The sequence below is a fragment of the Notechis scutatus genome, chromosome 3 (assembly GCF_049901735.1).
Source record: "Notechis scutatus isolate UNSWTSFEM ecotype Mainland chromosome 3, rNotScu1.2, whole genome shotgun sequence".
NCBI classification, from domain to species: Eukaryota; Metazoa; Chordata; class Lepidosauria; order Squamata; family Elapidae; genus Notechis; species Notechis scutatus.
In genome coordinates, this window is record NC_142011.1 from 143983094 (window position 1) to 143996425 (window position 13332).

The 13332-nt window shown below is 37.8% G+C and overlaps 1 protein-coding gene across 7 annotated transcripts in view; it reads right to left on the reverse strand.

The window, feature by feature from the left end:
* CAP2 (cyclase associated actin cytoskeleton regulatory protein 2) overlaps positions 1 to 13332 on the reverse strand; it is a 34303-nt gene that overhangs the window by 3024 nt on the left and 17947 nt on the right. For all 7 annotated transcript variants that reach the window (XM_087961341.1, XM_087961339.1, XM_087961336.1 and 4 more), the window contains 6 exons: positions 12951 to 13056; positions 8274 to 8466; positions 5887 to 6056; positions 3735 to 3858; positions 3286 to 3368; positions 2745 to 2885 (listed from right to left, as the gene is read on the reverse strand). In XM_087961341.1, coding sequence (XP_087817467.1) covers positions 2745 to 2885; positions 3286 to 3368; positions 3735 to 3858; positions 5887 to 6056; positions 8274 to 8466; positions 12951 to 13056 — 817 coding nt within the window. The remainder of the gene's footprint in view (positions 1 to 2744; positions 2886 to 3285; positions 3369 to 3734; positions 3859 to 5886; positions 6057 to 8273; positions 8467 to 12950; positions 13057 to 13332) is intronic.

Here is a 13332-nt window from a genome sequence, read left to right on the forward strand (position 1 = left end):
AGGCATCTTACAAGTCCCATAATATAAGATTGCTGTCCCAACATTATGTTAACAATGGCAACAATACAAATTAAACCTCAACATTTTAATGTCCACCCTAAAATAGCTCTTCAGAACAACCTGTTGTTTTTACTAATTTCTAGCATATGAAGTGGTGGAGAGCTGTCTCATATCCAGAAATAAGCTATTCCACAAGATGGGATTTCCAACAGAGAGCTGCCCCCACAAGCATTTAAAATGGAGGTGATTACTTCACTATGCTATGTTCGATTATAAGGTATACCATACAGAATATATTGTTAAATATATTCTCTAGAGCAGGGGTCCCCAACCACTGGTCCGCGGATCGGTACCGGTCCGCGGAACAACTCCTACCAGGCCGCTGGCTTGCTGGGCGCCGCCATCTTTTTTTGATGAAAAAGTGCTTCCGGTGAGCTTTTCCGGGTAGAAAGCTCACCGGAAGCATGTTTTCATCAAAAAGATGGCGGGCGCTAGTGCTCGTGAGCTTTTCCGGTAGAAAGCCATTTCTACCCGGAAAAGCTCACTGAAAGCTAGCGCCATCTTTTTTGATGAAAACGTGCTTCCGGTGAGGTCACCGGAACCACTTTTTCATCAAAAAAGATGGCGGCGCCCAGCTGATGCTGGTACCGGGCCGCGGCGCCCAGCTGATGCCGATACCGGGCCACGGTGTCAAAAAGGTTGGGGATCACTGCTCTAGAGACACCGACTCAAAAAATGTATAAGTTCTTCATATTTTTTATGTTTCTAATTGTTATCTCTTGATTTTGTAAAAATTTCATTTCCTTATGCTACTGCATATGAACGAGGTTGACCACCATGGCCCAGAACTGCTCAGTTTATCATTTCCTTGTCTTTTGTCATCTACATTATGCAATGTTTTAACATTTCTGCAGATGTTTTCATCCCCTAAAGTTATCTGCATTCATGAGATGTGAAGGCTAATTTGGGAAATGCATGTATACGTTGCTGTGGATATACATTTCTGCACAGTGCAACCATAAATATCATCAGTTGTTTGAATGTGCAAATTCATAAAACAGGGTATATTGATTTTTTTTTTAAAAAAAAAAAGGTTGCTAGGCTAAGTTCCATGCATATTGCTCAACACAGCAGTTGGGGAAAAAAAGAATTTGGTCACTCATATACCCAGCATGTGCAGGTAAAGCTTTTATCTCGTTTTTCTCGCCCTATACATGTATACATCCGAACTAGACTCTGTTGTTTCTCTGTATCATATAATATATGTGGGTATATGCATAATTTTGTAGTTATTTATTTATTTTGTCATGTTTATGTAGTGTGCATTGGAGGTGGTGCCCCTTTGAGAGTTGTATGCCACAAAATTTCGTTTTAATGTATGCCGATTAGTGTACATTCAAAGTGACAATAAAGTTATTCTAAGTTTAAGTCATCTAATTTCACATGAAGAATGTAAGGGGGGGGGGGGACTATACCATATACAGCACCAAACCTGATGGATTCTGAAGACATTCACTAGAGGGCAACAACCCTCCTCTAACATTGCTTCCTAGCAACTAATGCAAATTGATTTTGGAAAAGGTAAATAACCATCAAGATATAATTGTACATCTCCTATTCAGTTCAGTTGTGTTCACTTCTGGATTTCCAGAAGTTGCAAAACAATCAGGGAAGCTAAGCAGTTTTGCTTCTTCCTCCTTTTAGAAGAGTGAAAAAATAACAAAAAATAATAATTCTACCATAGCATAATGCCCACACAACTCAATTTATGTCTCTTTCCCACCCCTCCCTTGTGAATATAAGGATGAAAACCAAAATAACTACAGTAAAGAGGTATTGGACTTCTGCACCTTAGTTTCTGTCACACAAGGCTGAAGAATGAATTAGCCATCACCATCCAATAGTTGTTTAGGAAGCAGCGCAGTTATTTTGTCCCACAACAAATCCAAGATCATGTGGAGCTAAATAATTTTTCTACACTCGACCTAACCACTTAGCCAAGTTTGTATATGTTAATTGCTTTCTCATATGTATATGTTAACTGTTAAGCATATTGTATAAATCACTTTTATCACTCTATCATGCAAACGTAACAGGATTAGAAGAATTAAATCCCATCTTAAAGACTTTTAGGGAAATGCTTCATTTTATTGATTTACCAAATATACATGTTGCCAATTTCATTTTGACTCATGACTGCTTACAGTACTGAAAATGTCCATGGTATATATAGCGGTGTAAAAATAATAACATATCCATCATAAATATAAACATTAAAACATACACAGTAAACTAGCAAGCACATTTTGTCTAGTAAAAAGTATGGTCATCAGCTTAGAAACCAGAAGACTCAGTTCTGCCTTAGGCATGAAAGCTGGATGACTTTAGGCCAGTCATACTCTCTCAGCCCAACTCATCACACAAGGTTGTTGTGGGGAAATAAGAGGAGGAGTAAATATTAGGTATGTTTGCCACTTTGAGTTGTTTATAAAAATAATAATACTGGATAAAAAGGATCTAAATAATAACACAAGAACTTTTTGAAGGTACAACTGGCCAGATTCCTATGTGACACAAGCTGCTCTATTTGCTACAAACAACACTACTGTGGTCACACAAACCAAATTTTTGAGGACAACACTTGCTGTCCCCAAAAGCCTTTTTCAAGACAAAATATCAGTGATACACTAAAGGATGCAGTCTATGCTTCTGTGTTTTGTATCAGACCAAAATGTAGTACTTACATAGTCGCCATTCAGTGGTACTAGAATGTTCATTTCAGATGACTTAGCACTCACAATCTCACAATCTAATGATTCCTCACTGAGGTATATATGGCAGCCTTCAGTTTTGTTCACTGAAATGGTTGGCACTTTCCCAAGCACCTAAGACAATAAAATCAGAAATCAAAATTATATAAATCTTTATCTCCCCAAGAGGCTATCCCCTAACTCTGAGGCTCACACTGGCCTATGTGTAATTATCTTAACCTGCCTCAGAAGAGAAAAACAGGACATTCTATAACATGAAAAAAATTATTTGAGCTAAGGGATATAAATAATTAGTAAAAGCAATGTTTTTAATAAAGGCAATGATTAATTGTGTCAGTCCAAGCTCAGCTAATGTGGGGGACTCTCCCTCTGTCCAGGTTCCTTAATTTAGTTCTGCTACTCAAAATACCAATTTCATAAAGATGGGGAGATGGATCATCTTACAACTGAATAGTACTTTTTTTCTATTTTGAATTTGTTTTTCCATAGCAGTGTTATATGAAGATGGGTTTACCTGTATCTGAATGTCCTTGGAATTTATTACTTCAACAATACCAACAACATTGTGAAATACAAGGCCAAACTTTTTACAGTTGTCTGGGGAAAAAAAGGAAAAGGATTGTATAGAGAATGTATAGTTATATTGTTTTTCATATGAGAAGGCATTTATTTGCCACTTCTTGAAAATACCCATGAATAACTTTAGTTATGTAGATATCCCTGCAGATGTCAACAAAACTGTCTTAAAACCTAATATTCAGCTATTAACCCCTTGCAGAATTGAGCAGTGTTACACTATGCCTGTTTATTTGGAAGAATAAACGAATGCTTGCTCAGAAGACTTGTAATAGACAGTGCATTCCTAAACATGTTTGCTTGAAATTAAAGTCTGCTGTGCACCATAAGACTTGCTCAAGAGAAATATGCATTTCAGCTTTAGTGTTGTCCTAGAAGTGAACTTACCAACAATAATGGAATTAACTTTTCCTTTTATCTGTAATGTAGATTTATTGCACTTGAAGATGTAAGCTACTTGCTTGAGTTCAGTGTCTGAAATTAATAGGTCATTCTTGTCCTCCTGGTACTCCTGCATTGTTTGAAAAAAAAAAGGTTTAATTGATCTTATAGTAGCTGTTACCACAGATGAGAAAGTAGCATTTGCACTTTCCTCTCAATCTCTAACTGTTTAAAGAGAGACTAAAGGCAAGGGAAAACATAAGTTGCAATTACATTCTACAATTGTTTTATATCTGTTTCCCAATTTAGCCGTTTATGTTTGAGACACTTTGATATAGTTGTTAAGGTGTTGGTCCAGAAACCAGGAGACTGCGAGTTCTAGTTCTGCCATAGACATGAAAGTCGGCTGGATGACTTTGAGCCAGGTGTTGTGGAGAAAAGGGAGGTAGGAATATTAGGAATGTTTACTGCCTTCAATTACTGTACATATAAAAGAGGGGGATGGAAAAAACTATGACAACAGCAATACATAACATGTATTAAAGAAGAAATATGATTCAAAATGGAAATCAATACAGTACGTTAAATATTTGTATGTAAAATAAAGCACAGAAGAATGAACCAATTACTTATTTGCTGCATACGCCCCCTGCAACATACAGCACATATTACATATCCCAGAATACTCCCAATTTTGGCAACAAAATTTCAGTAACATGTTTCCATCCTATGGTTGCTATCACTTTCAAATACAGGGCCAATGACCAATCCTAACCCTTAAGTAGTCCTTGACAGCAAAATAACTAAATTATACTGTCTAGCCATAAAACAGTTTGTCTTTTTTTTTAGAGACAGCATTCTATCTTGAACATTTTGCCTTAGGTAAAGAAACAAGTTATATTGGAAATGAAATTTAGTCAACAATAAATTAATGCTATCGTTTCCCCTTATGATATGAACAAATATTGAATTTGGGGCTGAATTTTGTAAATCCAGCATCAGTCTTTTCTTCTCCTTTCTATGAATTTCTTAGGATAAGAAATAGGCTCCTGCTCATCAAAAGAATGTGTAAATTACGGTAGTTGAGAAATACGGCATCATACCAGTGTTTTAGTAACCCATAAAAACCAAGAAGACTGAGTACCAGTATTTACAGGGCTGTTTCTCCCACAGATGAGATAGATTCTGTAGGCTTATCCTGAGGGAAGCTGATGAAGGTCTGAGCCTTCATCAGGGAAAAGACTAGGATCTCTAGGTGTGACTATAATGTTATAATTATTATAAGATTGATGAGGAAGAATAGAATGAGTTGTAACTATTCATTGTTTTTCCTTTATTAGCAAATGCACAAGGAATTATTTTCATTCTTCATTCAGCCAGAATGCAATTCTGTAAATATGGAAATATCTTATTTCTTACCTGGTAACAATTTAATCAAAGTCTCACGATACATGTAAAGTAGAGTTACGATATGATATAGAGTTACTATATGTTTTCCAATCTAAATTACAACCCTGCTACTTCTTGGTGATTGCTCATCCAATATTAACCAGTCCCAGCCCTGCTTAGCTTCTCAGCCCAGAAAGGCTAGCTCGGGTGTCAGCAACCCACGGCTCTGGAGCTCATGTGGCTCTTTGGGCCCTCTGCTGTGGCTCCCTGTTGGGTGATCCCACCACTGGCTGGCCACGCCCCTCACCCTCCCCTCTTAGTCACACTTCACCTGGCCTGAGAAGATAAAACACAAAAAACAGAAATGAGAGGGAGAGAGAGAGACCCATTTCCCACAGAAAACACCAGGAGCCACAAAACCTGGGTAGGCGTGGTGGTGTTGGGTGTCATGTGACTGGGTGAGAGTGATGTTGAGATGGCCATGCCCACCCTGGTTTTGAGGTTCCCAGAGTTTTCTTTTCTGTGGGAAACAGGTCCAAATGGTTCTTTGAGTGTTTAAGGTTGCAGACCCCTGGGCTAGCTAGATGTTTCTACCTGCTGGGTCCAATATATGTTTCAGTTGCTAATTTAAAATTCTTAGGAAGTAAAACTATTAATCCTATTACAAAAAATCAAGCACACAATTCTTAGGGAACAATTCAATGGAAAACTCACTTACAATCAATTATAAAGATAATTTCCAGGTTACCTACAAGTGAGTTGAACTTACCACTCTCCATTTCTTGCCTTCAAGTTCTAACACAGGACAGTAACTCTTTTGAGGAGGTATTTTGGGAGACTCAGAAGTATAGGTTTTGGTAGGAGATTGCATTGGTACTCCTTGAGCACGCAGACTGGGATTTTTATGGGTCTTCTGGTCATCAGAGACATGTCTAAGTCCTATAAAAATCATAGGCAGTAGTATGAATTTTAAAAGTTTTTTTGTACTTATAAGGTTTGCTTTGTTAATATGTGGTACTCATATTAGTATTATTCATGTACTGTATTTGGTAAATTGACATATATTTGAATACATCTATTTATAGAATATTCATTTGATTTAATTGTCAAATTTAAAAATATGGTATAGCTTAAGGTTTCTCAGAAAGAAAGGAGTCACCTTAAGTCTACTAGATAAATGTTATCTAAACCAGAATCATGAGACAAGCTCTCCAGATGTTGGCATCTCCCATCACCTTTCAAGTTATTGCCAAAAGCTGTTGGAAGCTGCTAACGCTAACAATGGGAGGACCATAGCTTCTTTGTCCTAACCTAAGCTATTTATTTTTGGTGCTCTTTTTGACCTGAGTGTCCTCCAGATCATTGCCATATTCATTTGTTTATTTGTTTGTTTGTTTAAATTATATAGCTGCCCATATTTTAATCAACTCTGGGCAGCACCCAGTTAATGCCCTTATTGATCTGACTGTTCTGCAACACAAATGTGGATATTTATATTTCAGTAAATCCCTAGTATAGGTAGGTGATGTATAGCTGGGCTTATTATTCATACAACCAGAAATGCGGTTGTAGTAATTAAAATAGGACAACAGATTCAAAAATGGGCCTGCACTATGCCCCAGAAATAAAACATGAATGTGGACTAAGGAAAAAATGGTCAACTGAAGAAGACTTAACTAAAAGTGGAGAATAAAGATCCAGCAAAATAAAGAACCAGTGAGTAGATCGGCTAATCGTAATTCTTCTCTGGACAAGGAAAGGACTTGAGATTGCCCACAAGTGCTCCAAACACTGCTCCTCACGAGAAGATTGCAAGACAGCAGTCAACAGCAGTTGACAGCAAGCTTAAACTCTGGGAGACAAGGGAATGGCGGTGCCTTTAAGGGTACTGGGTTCACATCCTTTTCTAATCACTTTCAGAAATTGCTTGTTAACTGCTTTTCAGCTAATAGGTATGTTTGATTCAACAAGTTTGAAAACACCAAGTGAATTCCTTCCAACCCTTAGTGAAAAAAGTTTACAAATTTGGATTTTGTTTTATTTTTCTTTGGAAATAAACAGAAAAAGGGTGAATTAGAATGTTTGGTTTTGGCACTCCATTCTCCATTAACAATCTCTGCTCCACAAAACAACTGACACATTTGCTTAATGACCATTATACGGAGAGCAGGAATTGTGGTTGTTAAATGAGGCAATCACATGTTGTGCTTAATGAGCACAGCAATGTACAACCATCATTCCAGGCTTAATTGTGGCCATAAGTGGACGACTACCTATAATGGCAGGTACCGTTAAAATTAACTTCTGGGTCCATTGTTCAGGAATGTGTCAAATGCTAAAAAAAAAAATTTATTCCATTCTGTATTAAGTCAAACTTAATTGTTATTCTCTTTTATCTATAATCTTTAGTTCCTTCTATTCCTACTGGTGCCCAACCTTTAAATCCCACCCTATCATTTTTTTGTAAAAAGAATTCCAAACAAAATTATTTTCCCATGGAAAGGATTCTTAGAATTAATTTCAAAGTCCATTTCAAATCCATCTGGACCCTTAGTCTGTTTGTAACTTTCCAAAATCAATACTCTAAACACCCTTTTGCTGTTTATGCCAGAAAATAGATTTCTTAAATTCATACTTCAAACTTCTTTTAATAACTCACTCCATGGTTGCAATAAAAACTTGCTGTTCCAAATGTTCTTAATATCTGGTAAGCAGAAAAACAACAACAACCCAAAAAGTGACTAAGAAATGAGATTCGGTTGTGCTTTGTGTCCACACAGGGTACATTACATTATAAGCTTAGATGGAATCCCTTGACTCCCAGCCACTCGCATAAGCCAACTGCTAAAACTTGGGTTCCTGTGGTTTATTCACAAGAAGGAGCTGTCTGGAGTACATATGGGCAAGCTCATAATCTCAACTTTGTCCAGAAGGTTTCGCCGGCCATGATCCAGTATCTGGCTGTTGTCCCCACTGCTTCAGGGATGTTCAGATCACCCTTTCTTCACCAGAAGTGTCTGCAGAGTCAGATTTCCAAGTTAAGCATTTTTAGCATAAAGATGTTTGTGTTCATGAAAGCAAGTGCTTTTAACTTTTGTGAGAAAACGTAGAGAGTAACGGTTTGGAAAAAGTGCTAAGTTATGGCAGGCTTCCTACCTTTAGTAATTGTTTCTCCCTGGTTCAATTGCTCAAATAAGGCTGAACGAGATGCAGTTGCATCATCTTTTGCATTTTCTCTATCGATGGCAGGAGGAGGTCCTGGTGGCGGAGGGGGTGGAGGTGGCGGTGGAGGGAGGCCTTGTTTGTTCACTACAGCAGGGAAACTCGATGCTGCTGACGCTACTGGACCCTAATTGTATTTTTTAAAAGTAAACAGATGGGAGTTTCTGTAAAGTGCAATTTTACTCCAATGTTGTAAAACAACCAAATGAACAATTCAGCTAATAGACAAAAAAGAGGAGATGTTTCTCTATAAATGACATACAGGTAGTCCCTGATATACACAGTTCATTTAGTGACTGTTCAAAGTTACAACATCACTGAAAAAAAGTGAGTTATATGACCATTTTTCACACTTCCAACCATTGCAGCATCCCCATGATCCTAGGATCAAATGCTCGGCAGTTGACTCATATTTATGACGGCTGCATTGTCGCAGAGTCATGGGATCCTCTTTTGTGACCGTCTGATAAGCAAAGTCAATGGGGAAGCCAGATTCACTTCACAGCTGGGTCACTAACTTAACAAGTACAGCGATTCACTTAACAATTGTGGCAAGAAAGGTCATAAAATGGGGCAAATTTCACTTGACAAATGTCTCACTTAAAACAGAAATGTTGGGCTCACTTGTGGTTGTAAGTTGAGACTGCCTTTGCCCATCAGCTATTTCACCTGGTAACTAGACTTGCATTGCGGCAAGGATGCTTGAAAACAGGTGGTGTAAAATTTGTGCTTTATAAAGACAACCCGAGTATACATTTACAGAAGAAACACCTTAACAAAAGATCTGTGTCTCTGAGCCACAGTCCACCTGTTCTGATAGGTTGTTATATAATCTTCTGGGCTTCAGTCTCTTTTTTATGTCTGGGTATACGTATCAACAGAACAGGACTATGTACTTACATGAAGCATACAAAACTTTGTATGTTTTGTTCTGTCTGTTTTTACCGACAGAATGCAATTTTATTCTTTCAGGATTTTAGTAACTAGTAGTTGATGTTGAGTGTTGAATGTTCAGTTAAACCATAAACATTTTTCAGATGTTGAGAAGGTATATATTCCCTTGTATTTTATAATCCTTTATAACTAAATAAAAATGTTTGATACAAAGAGAAGATATATATTCCTGAATAAGTCCATTAAAGACAAACTTAGAAAACTTGGAATAAACACCTACAAATTAATCTGGTTTAAGGCAGGCAGAATTAATATCCTTAAGAAATACATACAAATATCTGTCCAAAAAAGAGTTAGGGTTTGTAAAAATACTGAGAGATAGGCAAGATACACATAGTTCACAAAGTCTCAAATCTTTGATGGATTTTTTTTAAATTTTGGACTCTGATGTGCCTATTTATCTGTCATTTTCATGTTTCCTATCTCAAAAGGGGCGGGGCACGATGGATCAGTGACTAAGACGCTGAGCTTGTCGATCAGAAGGGTTGGCAGTTTGGCAGTTCGAATCCCTAGCACCGTGTAATAGAGTGAGCTCCCGTTACTTGCCCCAGATTCTGCCGACCTAGCAGTTCGAAAGCATGTAAAAAAATGCAAGTAGAAAAATAGGAACCACATCGATGGGAAGGTAACAGCGTTCCTTGCACCTTCAGCATTTAGTCATTCCGGCCACATGACCACGGAATAGTCATTAGATAGTGCTGGCTCTTTGGCTTAGAAAAGGAGATGAACACCGCCCCCTAGAGTCAGAAACGACTAGCACATATGTGCAAGGGGAACCTTTACCTTTTACCTCAAAAGGGAGGAAACTGCTGTCAATTTCCATCTCTAGAGGAGAAGAAGCTCTAAGAGAACTAAAAGTGCTGTTCTTCACATTCACCAAGGCGCTTCTGGGTTGAAAGGATTATCTGGTGACATCACTGTTGCCTTAGGGACGCCTGGTTGGGGGGCTCCTTTCATGTCCCTATTAATGTGCCCATTGAAGTGGTACCTATTTATCTACTCACATTTGCATCCTTTCGTACTGCAAGGTGGGAAGGAGCTGGAGCAAATGACAGGAGCGGCGCATCCCGTCACACAGTAGCACTTGGATGTCAAACGCGGGCCTGCTGTTTGTCAACCCAGCATTCTAACCACATGTGCCACCACGCTCCTTAAGGGCTGTGCTAAGCAATAACACTGGTAGTTTTTGACTAAAAACAAAACATGAACTCAGCCATGAGATTTATTAAGCATAGTTTATGGCTTTGTGTTACATGTATATCAAACCACTGTCTTGTTCAAAAACCACAAAGGAAGTCATGCCTTAGTGCAAAAGGCATAACAAATTACCTAGTGACTTTTATGATTGTTTGTTTGTTTGATCTGTGTGCTTTCCATCTTGTCTAGAATATATGTTAAGCATTATAGCACCTTTGCCAGTTCAGTATTAATGATTCAATAAAATTGGCTATTATGCTATGGGCTATGTATGAAAATTGACAAATACCTCGTTGCTCACAACTTCTGCTTGAAAAAAATGTTACCTTTACATATAAACAACCATCTGTGAAACATGCTAAAGCTGGAAGCTGTAATTAAAAATGCAATGGCTCAGCCAAAACCAAACATGCCTCATTATGGCTTAATAGCATAGCCACTCAATCACTGTGTGAGGGTTATTCATTAATATCTTTGCAACTTGTACTTCTACCCTCAGTTTTTAAAGGTGATCTTTAGCGGGAGAAACAAAATTAAGAAGGCCAACACTCTCATCCATTAAAAACCTGATATTCATCCATTTGATATAACTGTTTCCCTGAAAATTAATGTGAAAGTGATATGTAGCAACCTCCAATAAATAATTTGGCACAAGTATTATCATATATTAGTTAGCACAATGTATTATCATATATTGCCTAACCATTTGAAATAATGGACAATAACAAAGGAGAACAGCTGTCCCCAAAGAGGCAGCTGACATAAACCTAGGAGACAGACATTGTAAACATTTGTGCTAAATAGTTTTTATAAGCTGTTTATAAAGATTTATTGTTAAAACATCTGCTCAGATTTAATCAAATGAATTGCTAATAATAGCAAACACCTGCTGCATAAAGGCAAGGTCAACTCTTGAAAACCTGTAACATGCCTAGGGAATTATGATTTTACAGAAGCCATAAGCTGAACTCTGTGCATTAAAATACACAGAAAAGATGATTTAAGTAATTGTAAAAACCAACTTAGGTAAAACTGCAAAAGAATGCATGAACAAAATGAAAAAAAGTGTCAATCAATGTTATTGGCTTGGCTGGGACATGTTGTTCTTTGTGATGATTAAATGTTTAAAATGTAGATCCAGATAGTCCTTGAGTTACAACCATTCATTCAGTAACGGGTTCAAAGTTACAACAATGCTCAGCAAGGGGACTTACCATAGTTCTTTGGGAGTTCTGGTCATTGCAGTAACCCCACAGTCACATGACTGAGATCAGGGTGCTTGACACCCAGCTCACAATTATGACATCACAGTGACTCACGGTCACATGACTGCAGTTTCTAATGATCCCTGCTGTAGAGCAAAGTCAATAGGGAAGCCAGCAGGAAGTCATGAGATGTGATCAGAATACTGAATAACAGAGATGGAAGGGACCTCGCAGGTCATCTAGTCCAACCCACTGCTCAAGCAGGAAACCCTATAACATTTCTGATGTGATTGTCCAGTCTCTTCTTGAAAGCCTTCAATGATGAAGTACCCACAACTTGTGAAGGAAAGCTGTCTCATTAGTTGATTAGTTGATTGTTCCCACTGTCCTTATTTCTAGATTGAATCTCTCTCTCCATCCACTGTTCCTTGTCTGGCCTTTGGGTGCTTTGAAAAATAAGTTGATCCCCTCTTCTCTGTGACAGCCCCTCAATATTGGAACACAGCTATCAGGTCACCCCTGGTCCTTCTCTTCACTAAACTAGCTATGCTAGTTCTTGCAACCATTCTTCATACGTTTTAGCCTCCATGCTCCTAATAATCTTTGCTGCTCTTCTCTGTACTCTTTCTGCATCTTTTTTTTTAATAGTGTGGTGACCAAAACTGGATGCAATATTCTAAGTGTGGCCTTACTAAGGCTTTATAGAGTGGTACTAGTACCTCATGTGATCTTGATTCAATCCCTCTGTTAATGCAATTTAGGATTGCATTGGCTTTTTTGGCTGCTGCCGCATACTGCTGGCTCATATTTAATTGATTGTCCACTAGGACTCCAAGGCCCCTGAGATCCTCTCTTAACAATGTGCATGATCTTTGTTTAACTGATGTAATTGCCTTCACTAAGTGATGTGATCACATGAAGTTCCATTTTACAACTGTGACTTAGCATCAGAGTTTCTAAGGTCCCACTGCCATCACAACCTGAAGACTACCTGTATATAATTTTCCTAATTTTCTTGGAAACAGTCAATTATGGAATCAAAGATGCTAAGAGATGGAACATTTAAAACTTTCTCCTAACTTATTTATTTCATAAAGTTCTTTGTCCTGGAAATATACTGTTGCTGGGAGCCAAAATGATTTTTTTTTAGTTCAAGAATAAATAAATCCCCTTCTAACACTAAGTTGGCAACACTACTGTACAATAATGTATTAATTCTCTTTTTACACAGTAAGGTAAGAAATAGAGCACTTACAGTTTTACTCCAGATGAGCCCAGTAGTGTGATATTCTTTTATGTATGCTTGAAGCTCTGTCCAAATATTAAGGAATGATTTCACCCAATCAATGTGACGCAAATCACTGTAACATAATAAAAGCTGTTTGTACATGTTCTTTACTATCCCTTCTGACCTTCAAGCTAAGGAAAGAATTGCCACTGATGGTAATTTGTAATCACTTGAATCATATTTAAAAAGCTACCTACTGAAATTCAATACAAGTAGCCCTTGACTTATGGCAGCAATTAGGTCAGAAAATTATGTCACCTATGTGCTGGGTTATAAAGTGAGACTCTACTGCTTAATGATGGCAATCCCTGCATCCCAGCTGTCATTAATTGAATCCACAGTCGTTAGA